General features: G+C 37.9%; 1 protein-coding gene across 2 annotated transcripts in view; it reads left to right on the top strand.

Moving 5' to 3' along the window:
• The window catches only part of SMARCAD1 (SNF2 related chromatin remodeling ATPase with DExD box 1), a 58,475-nt gene that overhangs the window by 14,204 nt on the left and 20,073 nt on the right, over nt 1-24,198 (top strand). For both annotated transcript variants that reach the window (XM_089526111.1, XM_089526110.1), the window contains exons 4-9: nt 4,009-4,219; nt 5,115-5,178; nt 7,648-7,742; nt 9,218-9,301; nt 10,241-10,325; nt 17,458-17,846. In XM_089526111.1, the coding sequence (XP_089382237.1) occupies nt 4,009-4,219; nt 5,115-5,178; nt 7,648-7,742; nt 9,218-9,301; nt 10,241-10,325; nt 17,458-17,846 (928 nt within the window). The remainder of the gene's footprint in view (nt 1-4,008; nt 4,220-5,114; nt 5,179-7,647; nt 7,743-9,217; nt 9,302-10,240; nt 10,326-17,457; nt 17,847-24,198) is intronic.

The raw sequence follows: 24,198 nt of genomic DNA, 5'->3' as shown, positions 1-24,198 counted from the left end.
TAATGGGATTTGAGCATCCACGGATTTTGTTATACACGGGAGATCTTGGAACCAAACCCCAGTGTATAACAAGGGTCCACTGTATATAAGGAATGAATGATAATTGGGTGTTTATGTGTGAGGAATTTATGCAATATATGAGGAAGTAACAATCAAAAATATATAAATCTGTTGAATAAGCCATAACCATTTGTTTGTTTGTTGTGTGTCTCTAAAGTCATTTCTTTACATATGGCAACTCTAAGAAGAAACTATCATAGGGTTTTCTAGGCACGTTTCTTCAAAGGAGGCATGCCGTTGGCTGAGAGTATGTGACTTGCCCAAGAACATCCAGTGTTTTTTTTTTTTTTAATTGGTTACATTTATATCCCACCTTTCCTTATCTCAAAGTGAAAGATGTGGCTCTGTTTGCTTTATCCTCAAAATAGCTCTGTGAAGTAGGTCAGGATGAGAAAGAATAACTGGTCCCAGATCACCCAGTGAGTTTATGGCTGCGTGAGGACTACAACCTCAGTCTCCTGTCTCAAGCTACCACCTTTACCACCATGTACATTGCCTTGATTTATATCACCCTGTTTGCTACTATATGTCCTGGGCAACACAAGACAAATATAACACTGTGATTCCACTTTAACTACCATGGCTACATCTTATGGAATCTCAGGATTTGTAGTTTGGCTAGGAATTCTAAATGCCCGCCCCTAGACTACAGTTGCAGGCATCTACAGGATGGAACCAGGCTTCCATAGGATGGCAAGTGGAGCGACAGTGGGCACGCTATGGAGTCTGCAGGGTTGCTGCTGGATTTGTGGCTGTGCTGTTCTATTGACCAGAGTCACAATGAACTCATTTTCAGTTGCTTCTCAAGCTGGGTGGCAGTTTTAATGTGGGGAGCACCCTGAAACAACATGGAATACCCCCCCCCCAGATGGTGGAGGTTTTTTGTTTTGAAAAGGCTTCTTGTGGATTAATTTTTTTTCTTGGGGGGGTGGAATTGTCAGGGCCTTTGGGAGCATCACTAGCATCCCAAGGTCCTTCCTGGGCGTTTTAAAGTCCTGCATGAAGTCCTGCCCTTTAGTCACTGGGGTATCAGGTAGAGATCTATCTTAGTCTTATCACCTAAGAACCTTTTAACAAGATGCTGGGACATGAACCTTGAATCTTGTTCATGGAGGATGTGTGTGGCATTGCTACATTATAGCCCCTTTTCTTTGAACATTGTCCTCACAGCAGATATTACAGACATTGACCCAGTAGGTTCTGGGTCTGTGGGAGGTAATGGCTAGACGTTTGTTCTGTGTCCTCACCTTTCCCCACCCCTTATCCTCAGGAGAAGAGAAAACAAAAAACAGGCAACTTCTTGGAATACATCAGAGGCAGAGACTACCTTTAACAAGGGTTCATATCAGACTAAATCTAGGCAAGCACAATAAGTAATTACCACTGCTGTCTGCCTGTGATTGAGACAGCTCAGATCAGGTAGGGAAAGGGGATATATACAGCGTTGTCTGATTTGTAAGGAAAACTGAGTGCCTGTAACATGCAGCTGCTGCATGCACAACTCAGCCCCGTCTCTAGAAGTGTATCTTAAACAAGGCTGCTGGACTGGGTAGCTTTATATTTATGGCTGAAGAGAGATGGCTAAAATGACTTTTCTGTGCTCTGAATACTATATGAAAATGCAGGATATAATTACCGTATATACTCGACTATAAGTTGACTTCATGTACAAGTCGAGGGCAAATTTGAGGACAAAATTAGGGATTTTGATATGACCCATGGATAAATCGAGGGTAAAACTTAGGAGCATGAAATAAAGAATTTAAAGGATGAAACAAAGGAAAATGATGCCAAAAAAACCCTACAAAATCCTGAAGGATTCCATCAGGCATAACTGGTTTTGTCCACACTAAATGTGGGATGGATGAGACAGTAGAGTGGGTTTAATGCTTCCAGGATAGATTATATTCTTGCCTTTCACAGAGGATGGTTCCTTTTTGATATAAGAATTAAAGCAGAATACTTACATTGACCCATGGATAAATTGACTCTGTTTTGGGGGGGGGGGGGGGGCAAAGTTTTGACTAAAATTTCTAGATTTATACATGAGTATATACAGTATAATAAATAAACCAAACCCCTTCTTTTCACTAAATTCCCATATCCTTAGTCAAAGACAGACATATTTTATACATTCTGTCAAGTTGATTCTGAATTTTATGGATATCCTGTGATAGGCTCTTCTTGACAAGATTTATTCTGAGGAATTTTGTCATTACATTCCTCAGTGATTGAGAGTGTGGCTTGCCTGAAGTCACCCAGTGGGTTTCCTTGGCTGAGTGGAGATTTAAACCCTGGTTTCCCAGAGCCCTAGTCTGGTACTGAAACCAGTACATTATACTGGCTTTCTACAAGCATGCTATGAAGACTGCCCATGCAAGATTTTGTAGAATCATAATATAATGGATCACATCCCTCATAATTTCTATACTCTTGGAAGCAAATGAATTTTAAATACTGAAGCAAACACTGTTCATTTAAAAACCTTTCCTAACAGCTGTGTGTATCTTTTTCATTCTGAATTTTAATTTAATTCTACATGAAAATTATTCTCAGAACAATATTCATTAAATCATTTGAGAATCATTCTCCAAAACCATGTGTTCAAAAGAATTTCTAAAATAAGTATCTTTGACTTTTTCTGTAGAGCTTCATTTTGGGTGTGCTAATACTTTTTTAATGTTCTTTAATTACACAACATCTTCAAGAAAAAGAGATTATAAGTGACAACAACTTGGTAATTAGATGTGCATTTCAACATGCCCTCAAGGATTCCATTCTATCAAAGATGTAGAAGATAATGACTTGTGTATTAACTTTTCAGAGAAATGAATGGGGCTTTGGAAGTGCTTGTTACAGTCAACCCAAATATTTAATACTTTCACCCAAGGCAAATCTAAAGCAAATTGATACACATTTAACACCTTCTTTTAAAGAGCTTTTCTCCACTTTGCTGGTCTCTGATATTATGATACAATGAGGTGGAGGAACTTCTGGCCTTCCACATACAGATGAACTGCTACTCCTGTTATGGTTTATCATTGGTCAGACTAGCACAGGATGATAGAAATTGAAGTCTAGCAAATCTGGAGGAACACAAGTTTTCCAATGCTGTTATACTGAAGTTCTCATTTCTAGTTGGGGTGTGTGTGTGTTAAAACTACTGGTTGGTTGCCCTTTTTTCTGGTTCGTATAATGATCTTTGGTTGTCCAAAAAAGTTTGTCTACTAGTTCTCTCGTGACCCAAGGGCATTATTGAGTGGTGTGTGGGTGTTCATGTTCATATTCATGCTCCACTTTTCATGCAAGATCTTCAGGCATTTCACTCTATGTTGTATGATAGGAGGATTTTTATGTATGTGAGCATTACCTAGGAATCTAATGATAGTTAGTACAGCATGGGTGGCAAGATTATGTAAGTCATATGGATATGATTGTTTACCTGTGAAGGTATATAAACCCAGGTTTCCATGTCATCATATGAATAGATGTGATCTTATAAGACAGCATGACTGAGATACACACTTAGAACGTTGGCCCAAAATATTGTACAACGTAGTTGCATCTGTGTGTTCTGGGATTTTATTTTTTTTATTTCTAAGATATAATTTAGGGCTTGTTTCTGGTACACAAGTGTTGCAGATGAGGTAATATAGGGAAGGCGGGCAATCCCAACTTGAACAATACTTGTGGTTTTTTAGAGAGGTATACAAACATTTATTGAATTACTTACAAAATATAGTAACCAGCATGGTGTAATGGTTTGAGAGTAGATAAGGGTTTGTGATCAGGCTGGAATGTAGTTCTCACTATCCTTCGAACTTGATTGGAGACAAGGCATTATGTGTTTCTGAAAGGTGCATTCCTACAGACGTTGCTCGATATGTTTCTTCAAAATTTTGTTTTGCAGCTTTAGACTAAAATGTTTTTTATCTTCATATATGACAGCTCTGAACCTTCTGAAAGTGAAGAAGATGTGGTCAAGCCAGTACAATCTCCACACAGAAATGGCCCATCTCAAGGCTCAAATTTAACAAAGGAAGATGAAGATGGGGTGGAGGAGGAGGAGGAGGAGGAGGAAGAAGAAGATTTAAACTACTGCAAACTCCAAACACTAAAGGAACTTTTTCCTCAAAAGAGTGACAAAGAGTTATTACAAGTACAGTAATATAATTTTGGATTGTTACCAGTTTTGAAGGGAACATCTTCACATATAGGCTTCTGGTACATTTGAAGACAAATCTGAGGTTATGAAGATTAATTCATTTAGTCTGCTTGAGCAGTGTTGGTATAGAATACGAAGTAAGCCTCTAATATTACATTACTTAATGCAGCATAGGAACAAAAACCTAGCTATGAGTTGGTATGTTCTGTTTCAAATCTTGTCTTTTAAATGCACTGTGTGGTTGTGGGCTTGATCACCCTTGTATAGCCATATAGCAGGTTAAAAACTGAGACTCCTTTGCTATCTACAATTCATGTTTTATGAGCATGTTTATTAAAACATATACCCTGGCACTTTATACCTCACTCATCACCAAAAGCTGGCTTTGAAAAAATGATATTGACCTGAAGAGTATTTTTATGAATCGCTGAGACAGTGAATAAAGTACTTTAAAATTCAGAATAGCACAAAAATAATACATTTAGTAATCTTAATTATCAGTGCATAGAAATTTGGTTCCTTAAAAAGTCATGTTTATTTCTTGCTTACTTTAAGCAAGTTTTCTAGCACTTAATGTCTGTGTAGATGTGCTTGAGATTGTCAGCAGTGTCTACTAAAGTGTTAGAAGCCAGACAGAAGGTGAGATAATTTGAGTGACTACTAGAAGAACTATAATGTCTTACTTTGTTCCTTTTACTTCTCCTTAACTAGACAAACTAAGATAAATTACACAAGTAAGAAAAAATGGCAGTCAGTTCCCATAATTGGTTGCAAGAATCATTTTTTCTTGGTGTAGAATTTGAATGCAGTGGAACAGAATAAGCACACATAGGATTTTGCTGTTATATTCTTTTTAAAGAAATGTTTGTTGTTTTTGTTCTCTCTCTAGCTGATAGAATCAACAAATACAATGGATGAAGCTATAGCTGCTGGCCTGAAGTTGGTTGAGGAAGGTATGTGTTTTTCTGATAAAAATTGTTGTTCAGCCATAGCAGATGATGTGGCTCCTTCTCCAATAGATACACTAGTTAAATAGTATGTTAGTTAAATACTAAAAATTTCTGAGATGCTATTTTTATGCATATGGAATTTGCAAAAAATGAAAAAGTAGATTTTTCCCTAAGGAGACTACATTCTTCAAAATAAACACTAGAGAGGCAACGTAGGAATAATAGAGAAATGAAAGCAAGACACAAAGGATATTTCTAAATACCTTTTGCCTTATAATTATTTTCTAAAAAGAGATTTCTCCCCTTCCATTGTCTCATGTCAGAGTTAAGCATTGAATTTGGTGACTCTCTACTGTTGGAAATAATTACTGTCAATGGAAGAAAAAGCAAACAAGATGAGAACCTATTTCCATTCTTCAATGAAATTATAACTTTAATGAACTGAATAAACCTTTATGTGCAATTTCCTAGTATCTTTTTGATATAAGAATTTGAATTATAAAGACAACTGAGCTCTTCATGATACAAACTTAAAAAGTCATCTGAGAACAGCAGTAATGTTATTGTCACATGTTTGCTGCTGTGCTTCTCTATGTTCTTTAAATCATACTATTCAGTTTTGCCAGTGTCACATTATAGATTCCTTTTCTGCTTCCCCAGAGCTGATATTTCCTTGATTATGTTTCCAGTTTATTTTTGTTCCAAGATTTTCTCATTAGTTTACCTTAATATTTGTTGGGTATATTCAGAATTATCAAGCTCATTTTGAATACTAAGTATGGCAACAGAAACCATGTAGTCCTTTGCTTGGCTCATTAAAAATATAGTTGCTCTCTATGTGCGGATACCACCTTCTGAATTTAAAGGGACCTGCACTACAGTCTTGTGCATGTTGACTCAGGCTGTTGGCAAATTTGAAAATTAATACAGTTTGACACCACTTTTAACTGACGTGGTTCTATCCTATGGAATCCTAGGATTTGTAGTTCGATGTGAAACCAAAACTCTCTGACAGAAAAGGCTAAATATCTCAGAACTACAAATCCTAGAATTCCATAGCATTGAGCCTTGACAGTTAAAGTGGTGGCAAACTAATCATGCTGTAGTGTAGGTACAGCCTCAAAATCAAGTTTCATTGTACCTACGAGACTTATTGCTGGGAAGGCATACATAGCATTGCAAGAGACTATGTGTATGTTTATGTGCATTCAAGTCACCTGTCAATTTATGATGACCTTATGAATTTCATAAGGTTATTTTTTTTTAAGATAAAGGATACTCAGAGTTGGAAAATTAAGCAAGGTCAGGCCTGGTTAGCACTTGGATGTGAGACTAGCAACAAATACCAGGTGCTCTATGTTATATTTAAGAGGAAGAAACTGGCAAGAGACTATACGTCTCTTAAATATCCTCAATTGAGGCTTTTTGTTTTTTGCCTTTCGGCTTTTTCTGCTGTAGTCCAGTTCCCCACCTAAAAGTAAGTGTATCCTGCTTAGTTTCTCAAATGGATCTCTTCAGTAAAATTTTGTGGCAGTTGGCAAATGTTACAATGAGCGTTCCTACGTACAAAATATTGGATGAGAATAAACATGTCTGAACATAATGACATGGTGTTCTGACTCTGGCAAGCTTTAAGAGGAAGAGGAATTGCTGAACAGATGCTTGGCTTATTTTTTTTTCCATTGGGTGATTTCAAAAACCTGGAAAACTTGGTTTGTTTTTGACTGATCAAACTATATTGACTCCTTGACTGATCTGAAGTGTTTCATTAAATATCTCATAGTAACTACTGTGACGAGTAGTTCACCGTAGAGTTATTATAAGTTAGAAATGACTTGAAGGCATACAACACAGTATGCATACTGACTGTTACCTATTGACTTATTAAATGTATTATAAATATGTAACTCTTGCTTCAAAATTAGGCTATAACTGAGATCCAGAAAAAGTGTTTACACATGAGGTTCTATGTACACAGCTTCACTTTTGAGTTACAGCACATCTCCATAACCACTCCCCTAGGTTCCAAAGGTAACTTAGAGTTAAGAACAAGGGTGATGGGACTGTGCCGTAGCAGGAACTAGAAGCCTCACCTGCAGGAGATGGACAAATGATCTATAGTACATGTAGTCATATGGATTGCAGCCTAGAGTTTTTTCAGCCTCTGTACAGTGGTGTGTACTATTCAGCCAACAGAATACAGGATTGCTCGAATAGCTTATATTAAGGTTATAATGTAGCACTGATGAAATGGAGTAAAAAGTTTAATATCCTGTGTCACTGCAGGTAGAAATTTAATCCGTCTATTCAATCACATTTTGAAAAGAGAATTATGATTTGTGCAGCTTTTTTAAAAATGCAATTTCTATGTAATCTATTCTAATTGCCAGAAAAAGTTTTTAAAAATTGAAGTGCTTTGATGTTAGACTCCAAAACGTTTCTGATTATACTAAACTAAACTTTTTTTTTTAGAGGGTGGATCTCGAAAGAGGAAGCTTGAGGAAAGTGCTCAAGGTGATTCTGGAGATATTGATGACCAAAGTGCAAAAAAGAAAAAGATTGACCCTGTAAGTAGCTGAGGATATCTTAAGTGCAGAAATCCAGACTAGATTTAACTGTTTAAATAGCTGCTGGAGTTCCAGAAATCAGATACATACATTATATATAATGTTTTATGCATTTAGTGTGCAAGGCAGAATTTGATATCTGTATTTCCAAATAGTTTTGTAGAAAAACACTACTTAGCACTACTTGGGCAAGCTTCCAGCCCTTTTTCTGTGATCTTGAACAATAGGTAGGTAGGTAGGTAGGTTGCTAAAACTGAGGTGTGCTGATAAAAACTGCTGACATTTATGTCTGAAATAGTCATTTTTACTATTGGAGGAATTCAGTCTTTGAATCTAACACACAGAAGCATGGGAATATCTGGCTACACAGAAGTTACTTCTCCAAATGGTAGTACAGATTGAGTCTCCCTTGCATCTGGAATTCTGAAATATTCCAAAAATCAAAACTTTTTTTGTGGGTGACCTTTGCTTTTTGATGGTTCAGTCTACACAAAGTTTGCTTTATGCATAAAGCTATTTTAAAAAGTATAAAATTACCTTCAGGTTATGTGTAGAGTGAAAGCACAGGAGAGACCCTCTCATGGCCGCAGGAGTTTACTGCATACCAACCAGCTGCAGACAAATCTACATAGGAACAAACACAGTGTTCAAACACGAATTAAATAACACAAGAGACATTGCAGGCTGGGTCAGGCAGAAAAATCAGTAGTAGCAGAAACACATTATTAACCACCTGGGCATAAAATGCTATTTGAAAACACTGAAATTATGGACCATGCCAACAAATATGAGGTCAGAATGGGAAGCCATTGAAATCCAAAAACACCTAGACAACTTCAACAGGAAAGAAAAAACCCTTAAAGGAAATGGAGTTTGACTACCAGTCCTGGAAAAAAAACCCAAAATCAAGACCCCGCAAGTGCAAATGAAAACCACGCAGGGTCAGGGGTGCTTCCCAGCAGACAATGGATCATTAATTAAATAGACACCCTGAGGCATTGCCATTCAACAACAGACCAACACATTGATTAATGTGTAAATCACTTCCTCTCAACCAAGAGTCACAAAGTATATATACCCCACTCACTTCTATGCTACCATTCTCTAAAGATGCCAGCTACAGATGCTAGCAAAACATCAGGAATAAACTCTTCCAGAACATGGCCACGTAGTCCAGAAAACCCACAAAAACTAGTGATGCCTGTGGTGAATGCCTTCAAATTCACATAAAGTCCCATTTCTAAGATATCTCATTAAATATGTATATTTAAAAACAGGTATTTCAACCCACCCACCCCAAAAAAGAATCCCTAACGCTTCTGGTCCAAAGCATTTTGGATAAGGGAGACTCAACTTGTTGTACTCAAAATAACAAATACATGAGGTTTCTAGGAGTGGGTTGTTCTATATCGTAGTATTCAAATTAGTAAAATGAGATGAAGAGTAAAAGAAATGAATCTTTTTCTGAATCATAGTTGCAAAGTCCTGAAAATCAGTGGGAAAAGCGTGAAGGTTTGGTGAGCAAACTGCACAAAGAATTTCCCAGCTTGGATAAAGAGGTATGTTGTCTTTGGCACAAAATATATGATTAATATAATGTGTATGTATAAATTATATAGTGAGTTCAATAAGGTTGCTTTCCTTTTAAAACAGGCCTGCACAACATACAGCCCAAGGGCCACATGTGGCCCGCCAAAGGATTTTAGGTGGACCACAAAGATGTGGAACGATTTCAAGGCTCCTCCACTGCTTGGCCTTCTCCTGAAGAGAAGGCCAGACATCAGAGGAGGAGGATGGGCAAATGCTTGCCAAGCAAGGCTCCTCCATCATCCAACTTTTTTCTGAAGAGGAGGCTGGACAGTGGATGAGGAGGATGGGCAAATACTTGTCCTACAAGTCTCCTCTACTGCTTGGCTTTCTCCTAAGGAGAAGGCAAGGTTGAGGATGAAGCTGGGTGAATGCTTGCAATACTCCTCCACTGCTCTGCTTTCTTTTGAGGAAAGGGGTAGGCAGACAAGGACAGAATTAATATTAATTAATTAATTGATATTAATTAATTAACTTGGAGAATGAATTTTCTATTAATGTGTATGGTATTGGAGCAGTCTTGTTGAAGACTCAGTGTCAGTCCACTCAAGAAACAGTAAAAAAAGTTATTATCAGGTCCTAAGTTAGTTCTGTAAACTCTTACAATATACTGTTCTGGAACTTAGGCTAGTGTGTTTCTGGGAGTGAGGGTTGATCCCTCTGGATTACTTTCAGCTTTGTGCACTGACTAAAAAACGACAGGGGAAAAAAAACAGAAAAAAACCCCCAACACTGCTATATGCCTAAATTGTAAAAGTGAACATAGTTGTAAAAGTGAACATTCCTAACACGTTTCCCTTAGTTTTGATATGCATAGGTGAAAATATGTGCAAATGTGATAATACCTTGCTCTTTATAGGTTATGATTTATGTGACTATATAGGATATCTTATAATATTTTTCATAACTAGGAACTGAGGGATGTACTTCAAGAACATAACTGGATATATCAAGAATCTCTGGAGTCTTTAAGAGTGTTTATGGAAGATCAAGAGGGTAACACTCACTTTATTTTTGTCAATATGTACAGTTAACCTAAGACGTGTAAATCATTTTTCCTGCCATTATATGTTTTATCTCTCTGAAGAAGTTGCATATCTTGTTGTAGCAATAACTGAATTTAATGTGAAAATCTATCTCTACCATTAAGGAATGTTGTAAATGGTTTAAAGCTGGGGACATCTTAGCCTTGAGTAAAAATTTTAGTCACAGTTATTGTAGTATATTTCTTATTATGCAGTTTCTCTGTCCTTTTGGTAAGAACTTTGTATGTAGAGCAGGGATCAGAATTATGTAGGTGTCCACATGTGGTTGAATTGCAATTCCCCACAGCCAATCGGTTAACTTTGGCTCTTTAAATGATTCCCTCACACACAATTCCCATCAGCTCTACCAGTGCTGAGCAATGCTGACAGTTGAGTATCAACAACAAATAAAGGGCCACACAGCTTCTACTCTTGATTTGGGAGGCATGATCCAGTCCTTTAAATCAGATATTCTTTGACTTTCACTGTTAACTTCTGGGCAAGGTGAGATTGCTGTGCAAAGAGAGGGAATTCCAGAATTCTCAGCACTTGAGCGGAAGTAACTTTATAGTGCGTTTGTGGATTGTTGCCATACTGTTTTCCCCCTTTTGACCAACTATTCCCTGTGAAGAGATTTGTAAGAATAGTACAGCATTGTATGCATTCCACATGTGCAAGGCAACCACTCTCATTCTTCCTTAATGCTCATTCCTTGGTACAGTTAATGTTAGATCCTTTTAGACAGCAATTTTCAGAGATAGCAAGCTGTGGTAGTAGCAGTTTGTTTTATTTTTCATAAAGACAAGTCCTTAATACAATCTTGCCAGAATAGATCAAAGTATTTTCCTATCCCCCATTCCTTGTTCCCAAAACCCACTTCTGATATGCAAATACACAGCTTTCTTAATTTTCAATTCAAGTTTGATGGAAGTTTTTGTTACCATTTAGATAAAGTTTCATCTATCTTCTCTGCCAGAGAGTTGACATGAGCTAGTTCTAGTATTGTCAGCACCAAGAGATTCTTTACTGTTCTTTTTGTCTGCCATCATATTGCTTTCATTGCCTTTTTAAAAGAAATTATTTGTTTCTAGAAAAACATAATAATAATAATAATAATAATAATTTATTTTTATACCACCTCTCCAATGGATCAAGGCGGGTTACAACAGTAAAAAATTACAGTAATAAAATACACACATACAACTTCAACATTATAAAATCATATTAAAATCACTAAAACACCAAAAATTACACCAGTCATCTTGGGGTAGTCAAGGTAATCCATATCTGTGAGAGTAAGATGATCAGTCAGGGAGGGGCTGTCGGAAGAGTTTTTTAAAGCCATCAAGATTGGTGATATGTTGGATCTCTTCTGACAGGCCATTCCATAATTTAGGAGTGGCCAATGAAAAGGCCCTCTGGGTAACTGCACTCAACCTGGTTTTTATTGGCTGCAGTAAATTTTTCCCAGAGGACCTGAGTGTGCAGGGTGGATTGTATGGAAGGAAGCGTTCCCACAAGTAAGCTGGACCCAAGCCATTAAGGGCTTTAAAGGTTATTACCAACACGTTGTACAGCGCCCTGGTGGCACAGTGGTTAAAATGCCTGTATTGCAGCCACTCACTCAAAACCACAAGGTTGCAAGTTCAAGACCAGCAAAAGGGCTCAAGTTTGACTCAGGCTTGCATCCTTCTGAGGTCACTAAAATGAGTACTCAGATTGTTGGGGGCAAATTAGCTTACAGTTGTAAACCACTTAGACACTGCTTAGGCGGTATAAAGCGGTATATAAATGAAGCTTGTTTGTTTGTTTAATAGGCAGCCAGTGCAGAGATTTTAGGATTGGTGTTAGATTTCCCAGCAACTAATCTGGCTGCCATATTTTGAACAAATTGAAGTTTCTGAATTAGGCATAAAGGTAGCCCCATGTAGAGTGCATTAGAGAAGTCTAGTCTAGAGGTTACCAGCACGTGTACTAACAATTCTAGGTCTCCTGGCTCCAGGTAGGGTCGCAGCTGGCATATCAGACGAAGCAGATAACAAGCACTCCTGACCATCAGTCACATTTATCTGAGTTGTCATTTGGAGAGACGAGTCCAGGAGTACTCCCAAGCTGTGAACATAGTCCTTTAGGAGAGGTGTGACCCCATCCAGGACCAGTTAACATATCTCCATACTCAGATTAGGGGTTCCTATAGCAAGTACCTCCGTCTTACCTGGATTCAGTTTTAGTCTGTTTTTCCTTATCCAGTCTATTATCACTTGAAACATGAAATTTGCCTCACAACTTAAATGTAGCACACCAGACAGATGAGACTTTGGACTAATTCATGTTAACATTTATGAAGTGTTCCTGTCTTTTCCTTCCCTCTGTAACAGCTGTGCTTCCTCAAAATCTTATGGGGTGGGTTGTCCTCTGAAAGAAGTTGACATGTTGCAAGGGAGGCAATGTCAGAGGGGGCCTTTCAGAATAGAAATACCTTTTCTTGAATGAAGAGATTCTTAGGATCTAAGTTTATGCCATGTTTCCAAAAGCTCTGTTCAACCTTTAGGCTGATACCCAAAGGTGCTAGTCTGTGGGACAGACCAGAAACCAGTGCCAAGTGAAGTGGGAAAGTTTTCTAAAAAAATTCATATTCATGGATTACATTTCCCTACAGTAGCCAGTTCTGACATTTATGAAACAGGGTTTAATAATAATAATAATAATATGTTTTATTTATAGACCGCTATTCCGCGATGATCATAGCGGTGTACAGTAAAATCGTAAAAAAAACAAAATAGAGTTAAAGGAGGGAGAAGTCTCATCCTTCAGGCAGTCCAAGATGTTGCTGGTCTGCCTGATGGCTCCCTCTGAGGCTGAGATGACAGTTGAGGAGGGAGGGGCCTCTTCCTTCAGGCAGTCCAAGATGTTGCTGGTCTGCCTGATGGCTCCCTCTGAGGCCGAGATGACAGTTGAGGAGGGAGGGGCCTCTTCCTTCAGGCAGTCCAAGATGTTGCTGGTCTGCCTGATGGCTCCCTCTGAGGCCGAGATGACAGTTGAGGAGGGAGGGGCCTCTTCCTTCAGGCAGTCCAAGATGTTGCTGGTCTGCCTGATGGCTCCCTCTGAGGCCGAGATGACAGTTGAGGAGGGAGGGGCCTCTTCCTTCAGGCAGTCCCTGATGTTGCTGGTCTGCCTGATGGCTCCCTCTGAGGCCGAGATGACAGTTGAGGAGGGAGGGGCCTCTTCCTTCAGGCAGTCCAAGATGTTGCTGGTCTGCCTGATGGCTCCCTCTGAGGCCGAGATGACAGTTGAGGAGGGAGGGGCCTCTTCCTTCAGGCAGTCCAAGATGTTGCTGGTCTGCCTGATGGCTCCCTCTGAGGCCGAGATGACAGTTGAGGAGGGAGGGGCCTCTTCCTTCAGGCAGTCCCTGATGTTGCTGGGTCTGCCTGATGGCTCCCTCTGAGGCCGATAGTTTAGATGTCAAATGTCATAAAGATAGTCAAAGCCACATTTTCTAACTTTATCAGCCAGTGTGCTTCCTTACATCACTGGCTTTTCCATCCAAATAGCATGAGATTTGCAGGTGTTCTCCCTCCCTGACACTAATTGAGAAGAATATCCCCATTGCAGAAGCAAGTAATAAAGGTATACATTGTATTAACTTCACATTGTCTTCGTTGTCAGATACATTTATTCCATTTCTTCTTATCTTCTGTACATTAAATCCTTAATCCTTGCAGATAGTACATCCTAGAACTATGTCCATGCTGACTGCGTGTGTGTACAAGCTATAGTGTACTGGGCTCATGCCGGTGATTGACAGTGGAGTCATGCAGACTGGCAGCTTGGAGCAGCCTGAGGCTGCTGCAGGCCTAGTCATCATCACCACCACTGATCAGCACAGGAGCACAGCAATTGGTCCTGATCTGGGTCCCAAACAGGACACCAACAAAGAGCAAACTTTCTGTGTTCTTTGTCCAGCTGGCTTTTCCTGGCCGGGCGTGCTCTCCACACAGCTTCCAGCTGCTCTGGGGGTGTGCATCATCTGCATGCCCTGCCCTAGAGCAGCTGGAAGCTTTTCTTTCTTGTACATCTGTTTCTGGCCACCATTACATACAAACAAAAAAAGAACCAGGGGTATGCTCACTAAAATCATCAGACTACTTGCAAGACCATCCCTAATGTCTCAGGCTACTATCATGTTTTAGAGCAAGGAAGGGCAACTAAGAATGGTCTAGGGGTCAGTTTTCTGCTCTTGGAACCCTCTTGGAGTTGTGAAAAGAAATAATGACAAATGAAAAAAGGCAACTGGCTAGAGGTCCACTTCTGATGCTGAAATGTTGGATATGTTTGTTGAACAATGAGAGGGACCCTATAATCAATTTAAAAGGACAATTGCTGCTCCTGGAGTCTTCCCCTTTAGTGTGGGTAGGGGTTTGCAAGGCACCTTCTGAAATGCATCATGGTTGAGGGCCTCAAATACATCCAGGGAGCAAGAAACCAGCAAGCATGCTGTCCATTTCATATTTTTAGCAATTTAAATTGATGCAATCTAGAGGATATACCCACAATATAAACACTGGGTCACCCTCAAATCAGCACATATCAGCGCTATATTCAAGGGCTGCTTCTGTCTGAAATATTGCAGGCCCGCTCATTCAATGATATAATGATAATTTCATGACTATTCTATTTGAAAGTGATAGGATACAAGTCATGTGGCTTCACTGATGACAATGCTGTCAGCAGTTATTCATCATGGCTATATGCCATGTCACTATTCAGAGACATTATCTAGTCTAAATACAAGTTGCTTGGGAAGGACAGTGGAAGAAAACTGTTGTCTTCATGTTCTACTTGTGAGTTTCCCAGATGTGTCTCCCTCCCCGCTGTACAAAACAGGGTGCTGCAATTTGGTTTGGCCCAGTAGATATAGCTGGATTATCTATTTAATAAAATTGAAATTTTGTAGGATTTCTTTCCTGTTTATGAAATGGGATGTTTTGCCCCAATTTGGCTGTTGCCCTCATGAGAGGTGCGGGAGGGATCTAAGAAAATGCCTGTAAAATCAACATACATTGAAAATATCATGTTAAAATCAACAGGAAACTTCCTGCTTAAATTAGAAAATATTGCTTTGGCCATCTCAATAATATGATAAAACCATCTGCCATTCAAAATGTATCATATAGCAGTTCTGTTGCTAGAATACTAGAATAATGTTTTACATTATACTAATATAGTGAAGTTCTAGGTTTGTGGACTAAATCAGAACGAATTTTCATATAAAAGCACAGTGTACAGCTTCTCTGTATGTGCTTTAAATAGTAAGCAGAGATTACTGAGAGGTGTGGGAAAAGAATAGGCTAGAGCATTTTTTATGTAAGTGGCTGTCAATTAATTATAGGTTACTTTCAAAAAAAAATGAAACACACTTTTTAATTTTAAAATGGTTGTAATTTTTTCTGCCTAACAGTTTCCATCTAAGGCAACTAAGAGAGAGGGAAAATAACACAGAAAAGAACCAATATTAATTTGGTGTGAATGAAGACACTGAGTGGAATGGTGTAAAATGGCCAGTCCCCATTCCTTAAAGTTTATTGTAGCTTTTGTGGCTTCTGAGGCTGGTATACTTAAGTTTTGCAATGGCAACACAAGAGCCATCCTAAGTTGCATTATACCCAGACTGGTTATTTTTGTATCAAGAAAGGTGGACTTCTTATCTAAATAGTTGGACAATCTGCAGCTTCTGCTTCTTACTAGCAGCAGTAGTTAACTGACAAAAACTTGTGAAACTGTTAACTTTCCAGATCAGAAATGGGGAATCTTGGGCCCTTCCCATGTAATATACTTCAATTGCCAGAACCTCTCACTGGCATGGCTAGTGGTAAGGAATTCCAGAAGTAGTCATCCAAATATCTGAAGAGCCAAAGGTTCCCCAGGTTGCTCATACATATCAATACTGCTCTAGCTGTTACTCTTTAAGAAAATGGATTGCTTCACTCAATATAGGTTGTAATATCTATGGTACACTTACATGTTGAGATCGGTAAAAACTGACTGAGACCGTCACAAGAATGCACAACAATCCAGTGGCATCCTTATGTTTACTCTTTGACCAGCAACCCCCCCCCCCCCCAAAATATATATATACCAGAGGTTTTATCAATTTTATAAGGAGTTTACCATGTGAGTGGGAGCTGCTGTTTGAAGATCACAAGTCTAAAGTCTCCTTGGGCTCATTCTTTGGGTCCTAATTTTCATATGCTGAAATGAGCTGCATAAAGTAATACTTCCTCTGCAAGTATGGCAGTCCTTTAACTTCTGTTTTAAGTATTATGCTGATGGATTTAATTGCTGCAGTTTATAGTGCACCTTTTTCAAATGTGATGAAATTAACTGCCTTGATTTTAAATGCAATTCATTTTTCTCCATGTATGTGTTAAGTTAACTTCCCTTACAGGGCTAAAATGCAAAGCTCACTAATCAGGGTTCAGATTACTGTTTTACTTTATAAATATTTTATAAATATTATATAGAAATGTAAGACATTGATTACTAGAACAGAAGCATGTTTTACCATTACTGGTAAATGTGTGGTTATTTCATTGAAACAGATTCATACAATTTAAAATACATTATTTAAAATACATAATGTAAATACTGTTCAGTAGTGTCCTGAACACAGCATACATACATAATTTTATACTTTATTTTATTCTATTCTATATAATTTATAGAAAAGCCTTTCACTGCATTCAATAAAAACTATAAGAAGCAGTGCTGGCTGATGTTCTGATTTAACCAGGTAAGATTTACAAAAAAAGGTTGGTAATAAATAAATGCCCTGGATTTTAAAGCTTATCTTTTCCTTTTGTAGTATACTGAGAAAGGTAAAGTTTTAAATATTATTGTAAAAAATGTACTGGAATTGTATAAAGTATTGGAACAGTAATATGAACGTGGAAAAACTGGCAAATATTGAATAACATGTTTTGGAATAAGGAAATGGAAACATATTCCAGAACACAGCCATTGATAGTCTGTAATTTTCCCTTGATTTTTACTGTCTACTATTAAGTTCTCTATAACTTTTATTGTTGTTGTTGTTGTATATACAGATACACAGAATCCTTCCAAAAGTGAAGTTTCAAATGGAAAAGGGGTCTCCATTGATACCAGTTATCAGAATGACACTAACGTGAAACTCAAAGAGAAATTTCCCACAAAATCTCAGAACGGCTTCAGGAAAAAGGATAAAAAGAAAAAAATATGGAATACTAAAAAGGACTCACAAGTTGTGAATTATGAATCTGCCTCAGAAGCTGGTAGCTCCCTTGATGAAGACTACGGCAGTGGTGATGAAATGATGGAAGACGGTTACAGAGCTAAAATTCTTAACTTTCTGCAAGAAGCTACACCTAGTGAACTCACCTTGATCCCACAGTGTTCTCAGAAAAAGGCTCAGAGAATAATAGAACTCCGTACCTTTAACAGTTGGGAAGATCTGGTAAGTCTGCATTCATCTTTTATTTCAAATATCCACAGTATGTAATGCAGTCAAGGATGCCTTAAATCCAGGAAGACATAGATAGGTGGCCTTTTCCTGATCAGGCTAAAACACTATGCTCATTCTAAGCCAATAGCATTTCAAATAGTGTCAGATGACCTAATTTTGAATGAATTAAGGGGTGATTTTCCTGAAAAACACAAGCTGATTGGCTGGCAACACTGTCACTCATTCTTGAGCACTCAAACTTGGTTCATTTCAATGCAGAAGAAGAATTTAGCTTTCATTTGGGAAACAGTTGTTTCCAAGCCTGTTGTGATCTGCTGTAGCTGAGAAACCATGCAGAAGGCAAGAATGTGGCATAATTTTTACTGCAGCTGCTTCAGAGAATCAGCAACTGACGTCCAGGGTTGTTCCATGATTGAAAATCCCAGGATGGATATTTTAAGCTTCGCTTTTAAGCAAAGCGTTCTTTTGATAATTAACTTGTTGTTGATCTTCATTTGAATCATACTCTGCTGCCTTTTTAACCTTGGTTTTGGGAACTAAGCAAAATAGCCATTTTATGAAGAGCTATTAAGTTTTTAGTTTTAAAAGCAACGTCAGAAAATCTTACTATGGAAGTGGAAAGTAGAAATCATTGTTACTGGTGAGTACGTGGAACACTGTACCAAACTGTGGCACTGTGTTCCAAATGTTTTCTATAATTATTTGTTTTGAGCTATGTATGTTTCTGCAAAGTGTACAGCCTCTAACCTGATCAGTGCAAATTGGCAAATGGATGTAATTATTTGAACCTAAATGTGGAATTCTAGTATTTCTGACTCTATGATTTTTGCTCATTTCAGTTTTAGAGAAATAGTAGAAAATTGGCCTTTTATTTAGTTAGCAATTGTGCTGAGAATGTTTTCTTTCAACTAGCATTTTGGAGAGAAGGTATGCTCAAGATAGATTTTTTTTTTGGTATGCATTCTACTTTTAAAAGTTTTTTTTAAAGGAACACTTTTTATACATACTATACTGTGTATCATGCATTTCATTATATGAGAGTCTAAGATAACTTTGTTGAGTTTTCAAATTAAAAAGAAGAAATACCCAAGTATATTGTGTATTTTAAAGATCATACGTGAAAGGCGTAGAGGCACAGCTTTAGAGAGACACTTCTCCAGAGACTGTTTCGCCTGCAGCATTTACTTTGAATAGAACATCTGTCCCTTTTGAAAACATGTTGAGGTTTGTCTAAACCAATTCTTTTCAAAAGTTATTGCTACAGGGCTGCTGTTCTCTGAAATAGTTCTGTAGAATTAAGTTGTGTGGGCCTGCTTAGATTCAGTAATCCCTTTTATAACAGATGTATTTTTTCAGCAGGCAGACATCTATATAGTTGTTGTAGCTACATGCCTGCAGAATTAATAAAGTGCAGCAAATTACAATACTTGGAAGTTTAAAAAGGTATATCTTTTAAAGGTGCTTAAGAGAGACTACTGAACTTCAGTATGTAGGAAATGTATTAGTAAAATGGATTTTGCAATGAGGTTAAGTGTTACTTTCCTTGAGTTGTGGAGGAAACACAAAATATAAATGGTGGTGGTGATGATTTATGATGGAACCTGCAAATAAAGAAGAAAAACTAACTCTTGTGATCAGAAGCATGTTAAAATCTTTAGTGCTAATGTGCAGTTAATTTCTTATATTTAGTTATTGCTTTAAATGTTGTTGGTGACATATAGCAATGCTAAGGCGTATAGCAATGCTGACGCTATCATGAGTTTTCTTGGTAAGATTTGTTTTTTTCTCCTGAGGCCGAGAGCATGTGACTTACCCAAGTCACTCAGTGAGTTTTCATGGCCAAGCAGGGAACCAAACAATGTTGTCCAGAGTCATCGACCAACCCTCAAAGCTACACCATGTGGGCTCTTACTTTAAATATTAAACATTTGTAAATTATCTTTCTGTCCATTGTGTTTAATAACAAAATAAAAAGATTATGTTGGAATAATCCAGTTAAAACCGCATTTGGAGCAGTATTCATAATAAAGTTAGAAGAACCATTAAAATCTCAACAGAACAGCATAATAAATAGGGGGGCCAGGACAGTCAATGCCAAAATAAAATTTTCTCCCCAAATTGTGAAAATTACCCCTTATTTAAGAAACAGCATTCCATAAAGCTTATTAATGAGGAAATATGCTGAAGTAGGATGGAATTAAATTGATAATTTTATCCTTGCAGCTTTGCAGTATGTAGTTGATAGCTGTTCCTAATGGACTATCCAGCTGGCCATTAGAATTTCAGGAATAAGTATTTCCTGAAGAAATGAATGCTAAAATTGCTGGTTTAGGATATAGCTTCAGATATTTTTTGGAAATTATTAATGCAGATTAAGAGTGAACAATTTTCATTACAAGTAAAAAAGCAATTATTTTAAATAGTAGAAATCAGTAGAAAACGTATAAACTATTAAATATATTGGGTGCCAGAGGTTCCCCTTTTTTCAGTGGAAAGTACTCTTGGATGCATCCCAGTATGCCATACTGTTGTTGTTTAACACTTAGGCTGCATCCACACTGTGGAAATAATCCTGTTTGACACTACTTAAATTGTCATGGGCCCATCCTATAGAAACATGGGAACTGTAGTTTGTTGTGGCACCAGAGCCCTCTGACAGATAAGGGTAAATGGCTCACAAAGCCGGAATGCCACAGCATTAAGCTATGACAGTTTAAAGTGGTGGATTATTTCTGCAGTGTGGATGCAGCCTTGGATAAAAGCAACATTTGAAGCAAATTTGTCATAAATATGGTTTATTGCTTTTCATAATGTGAGATTTGCTTTTCATCATGTGAGATCACCATATGTGTTAGTTCTTTGCATAAATATCTAATGGAATAGATGGTTACTTTTTACTTAGACAAGATTTATGCAGAAATCGTAAAAGCATATATATATATATATATATATATATATATGTGCATGCAAGAGTCAGATGCTGTTTACTTCAATAGTCATAGAGTAACATGAAATGTGTACGTGAAGCTCCTAGTTTTGTATTTATGCAAATCTCATTGGATGGAATGGAAACTGACCTAGGTGAAGATTAGATCCACAGTCTTCTGAGATACATATACGTTGTTAAAAACATTTAGTTGGATCCAGCTACATTTTGAAAAGTCTGTGGCTTCATAGAAGAAATCATCTTTTATATGAAGAAGGTCTCAGACCAATTCTCAACATCTTTGGCTTTAAAGAAGAGACTTCCAAGAGCGGGATGAGAAACAGCCATGACCCTCAGGCTGGGTAATATGTATTTTGTTTAAATATTTTCAGGTTGCTTTTTTGAATGTAGACCACACAAGGTGTGATTAGAGATAATCTTTGTATATAAACCTCTAGTATACTAAAATAACAACCAACTGAAAACAACTTAAAACATTTGTATATACAACCTTAAAACTGTTCATGCTAGACCAGTAACTATTCATAAAAATCAGCTAAGGACATGCACATAATCCACATAGTTTTAAAACCAGTGGCGCTGGAAAGGAAACAGCAGTCCAAAATAAATTGGTTCATAGGGCCCATGTAAGGATCTGGATTGAAAGGACTACGTATGGATTGTTGGAATGGAGTTTTACAATCGGTGGTACTTTTTCAAGTAAACCTACCCTTTATGCTCACCAACCTGAGAGGTATTCCTAATAGAACTAATAGACATACAAGAAAGGCCAGTGAGGTTTGTGTTAAAATACAGGCATACTCATATTGGTGGAGGTAGCCCTTCATATAAACTGACTGAACACTGGTTTATGCTTTAAAGTAACTACTTTGAATTAAGACCCAGAATATTGATGTAACATGTTCCAGCTGCCTGGCTCCCATCTACAGCCTGATATCTGCATTTTGCAGTCTCTAAAATTTCAGAGCCATCTTCAGTGCATTATAGAATGCATTCTAGTACAGATCAATGATATGACTTGATGTAAGGAAGTATCTTATGTTCATAATTAAAACACTTGCACTTTTTTGACCTAAACTCACTTCACTTTTAAGGCAATGGGATTCTAACCAGTTTAAAGTTGACTGGATTACAACTGTACTTAGCAAATGGAATAATGTCTACACTTAAACCAAAGTATGTTAACTGGATATATCCTATTTTTAATAAGGTTCATGGTGAAAAATAGCTGAAGGTACTTCTTGTTCTAACTTGGAAACAGATGTTAACAATCTGGCATGCAAGAAAATGGGTGGTTTCTATAACAGATGGTTTCGCTTCACATGCATTACTTAAAGATTACAAGTCTTATCTTCATGCCAACCTGAGCTTTAGGCATTTGGAATAATTATTACAATGTTTGGTCTCTTATTAAAAATATCCTTGTGGTTTAAAGAGAAACTCATTTCTACCCTTGGTGGTTCAGTGTTGTGTAGATTGACAGATGTTTTGTAAACATACTTCCAACAAGACTTTGCTAGAACTGCTCAAACACAGTCTGAAAGTGATTTTTTCAGGTGCTTTCTATCCTTTGCTTCTGTAGTGTCCTTATTTAAAAGGTTAAATGTTTATAAATCCTATTGGAGTATTGCTTTTTTAAAAAGTCAGAAAATAACTGTTATAGCCAAATCAGAAAGGATCACTCTTAAAAGAGGAAGATATTCTGAATAAGCCTGAAACAGAAAAGCAACTGAACTTGTTAAGAACTCTGTCTTTGAAGCACCATGTAGTATTTCCTTCTCAATGCCCCTGCCTGTTTAAATGTAACTTTAAATAGCACCAACAAGCCACTGGATTTCATACTGCTGCTTTTTTCATGCACCGATTATTTTGCATCCTTAACCATAGTTCTATCACAGCCAATTCTCCAACTGCCTTCCTTGAAGAGGACAGCCCTCCCTTCAGCCACCATCTGGGAGAGAGAGGCAAGTGAGCTCCAACTGCCTTCCTCGAAGAGGACCAGCCCTCCCTTCAGCCACCGTCTGGGAGAGAGAGGCAGGCGAGCTCCAACTGCCTTCCTCGAAGAGGACCAGCCCTCCCTTCAGCCACCATCTGGGAGAGAGAGGCAGGCGAGCTCCACCAGGCCTGCCTGGAAGAAGCAGAGCCCTCCCTCCGGTCCATCTGCCTTGGTCCAGGCCTCAGAGGGAGAGAAGAATGCTGGACCTGATCCCCTCCCCCCCTCACCATTCCCTTCTCCTTTTGTGTCTTGTCTTTTAGATTGTAAGCCTGCGGGCAGGAAACTGTCTGGTTAAAAATAATAATAAATGTAAGCCGCCCTGAGAGCCATTAGGGCTGAAGGGCGGGATATAAATACCTAAAAAATAAATAAATAAATAAATAATTCATTCATCATGGTTAATGTTAACCAGAGTTAAAGTTTAAAACTTGTCTTGGAGCAGGTATTGGAATTTTTGATGAGGCCATCAGAGTATTAGGAAATGTGAACTTCCTAAACATATTGTCATATTGTCTAATGCCTTCCAGCCCTTTTTACCTCATCCTGGTAGATTACCAAGTAACTACCATTTCATTCCAACATTTGGTAAAACAGTTACACAGGGAAAGCTCTACACATGACATTGGTAAAATAGAGTGTCATACTGTAGCAGGGAATACCTCTGAATGCTCCACAAGTGTACTGTAATAATCTCCTTTAAAATAGTAGAGACTCATGTGGAAGGATTTATCAGTCGGCCCATTGCCAGTTGTATTGGCTTTTTATTTGTAGGAAAATGTTGGCATGGATCATATTTGTAATGGCCCTTGTCTCCTCAGCAGTCTGCCTCATTCTGGTGCATTTTAGGTAATGTGAGACTCTTGCTTCAAAAGAAATATAACTGAGGAGTGTGTTTTAATTTGAGCTATTTTTCCCCCAAAATGCAATTCAAGAGGACTTTGCCTGTGAAGATACATCTTGGTAAAATACAAAACAAAAAGGCCTCTTGAGTTCCATATTATGCATGAGATTAACTTCTATAGAAAGAGAGTAACAGATGCAATGTCTGATTGATTTTCTGTAGGGGTCACAACAAGATTCTAACAGTTTCAGGATTAGGAAAATGTTAGCTTATTTTGCATGCTATTTCACTTATCCTCGAGTCACTTCCCTGCTTAGAAAAACATGGCGGGTGGTTCTTTAGTGCTGGAGGAAATCTTAGAATAGCAGCCAGAACTTTGACAAGGCTATTGCAGTTTTGAAAGGACATTCTTCTCTCCCCCTTCCCACTTTTCTATATGGGAGGTATGGAAACATTGAAGGTTTAGTTGTTCATGGGTTTCTTTTGAAATGATAGTTTCATATACAGCAACTTTTAGCCACGGTAGCCCAGCATGGGAAGTTAGGGGCATAGACCCTTT

This window comes from Sceloporus occidentalis, unplaced genomic scaffold (assembly GCF_023333645.1).
Source record: "Sceloporus occidentalis isolate IW3139 unplaced genomic scaffold, rSceOcc1.0.p SCAF_5, whole genome shotgun sequence".
NCBI lineage: Eukaryota > Metazoa > Chordata > Lepidosauria > Squamata > Phrynosomatidae > Sceloporus > Sceloporus occidentalis.
The sequence above is the reverse complement of the archived record's forward strand: the minus strand, read 5'-3'. Positions and strand labels throughout refer to the sequence as shown.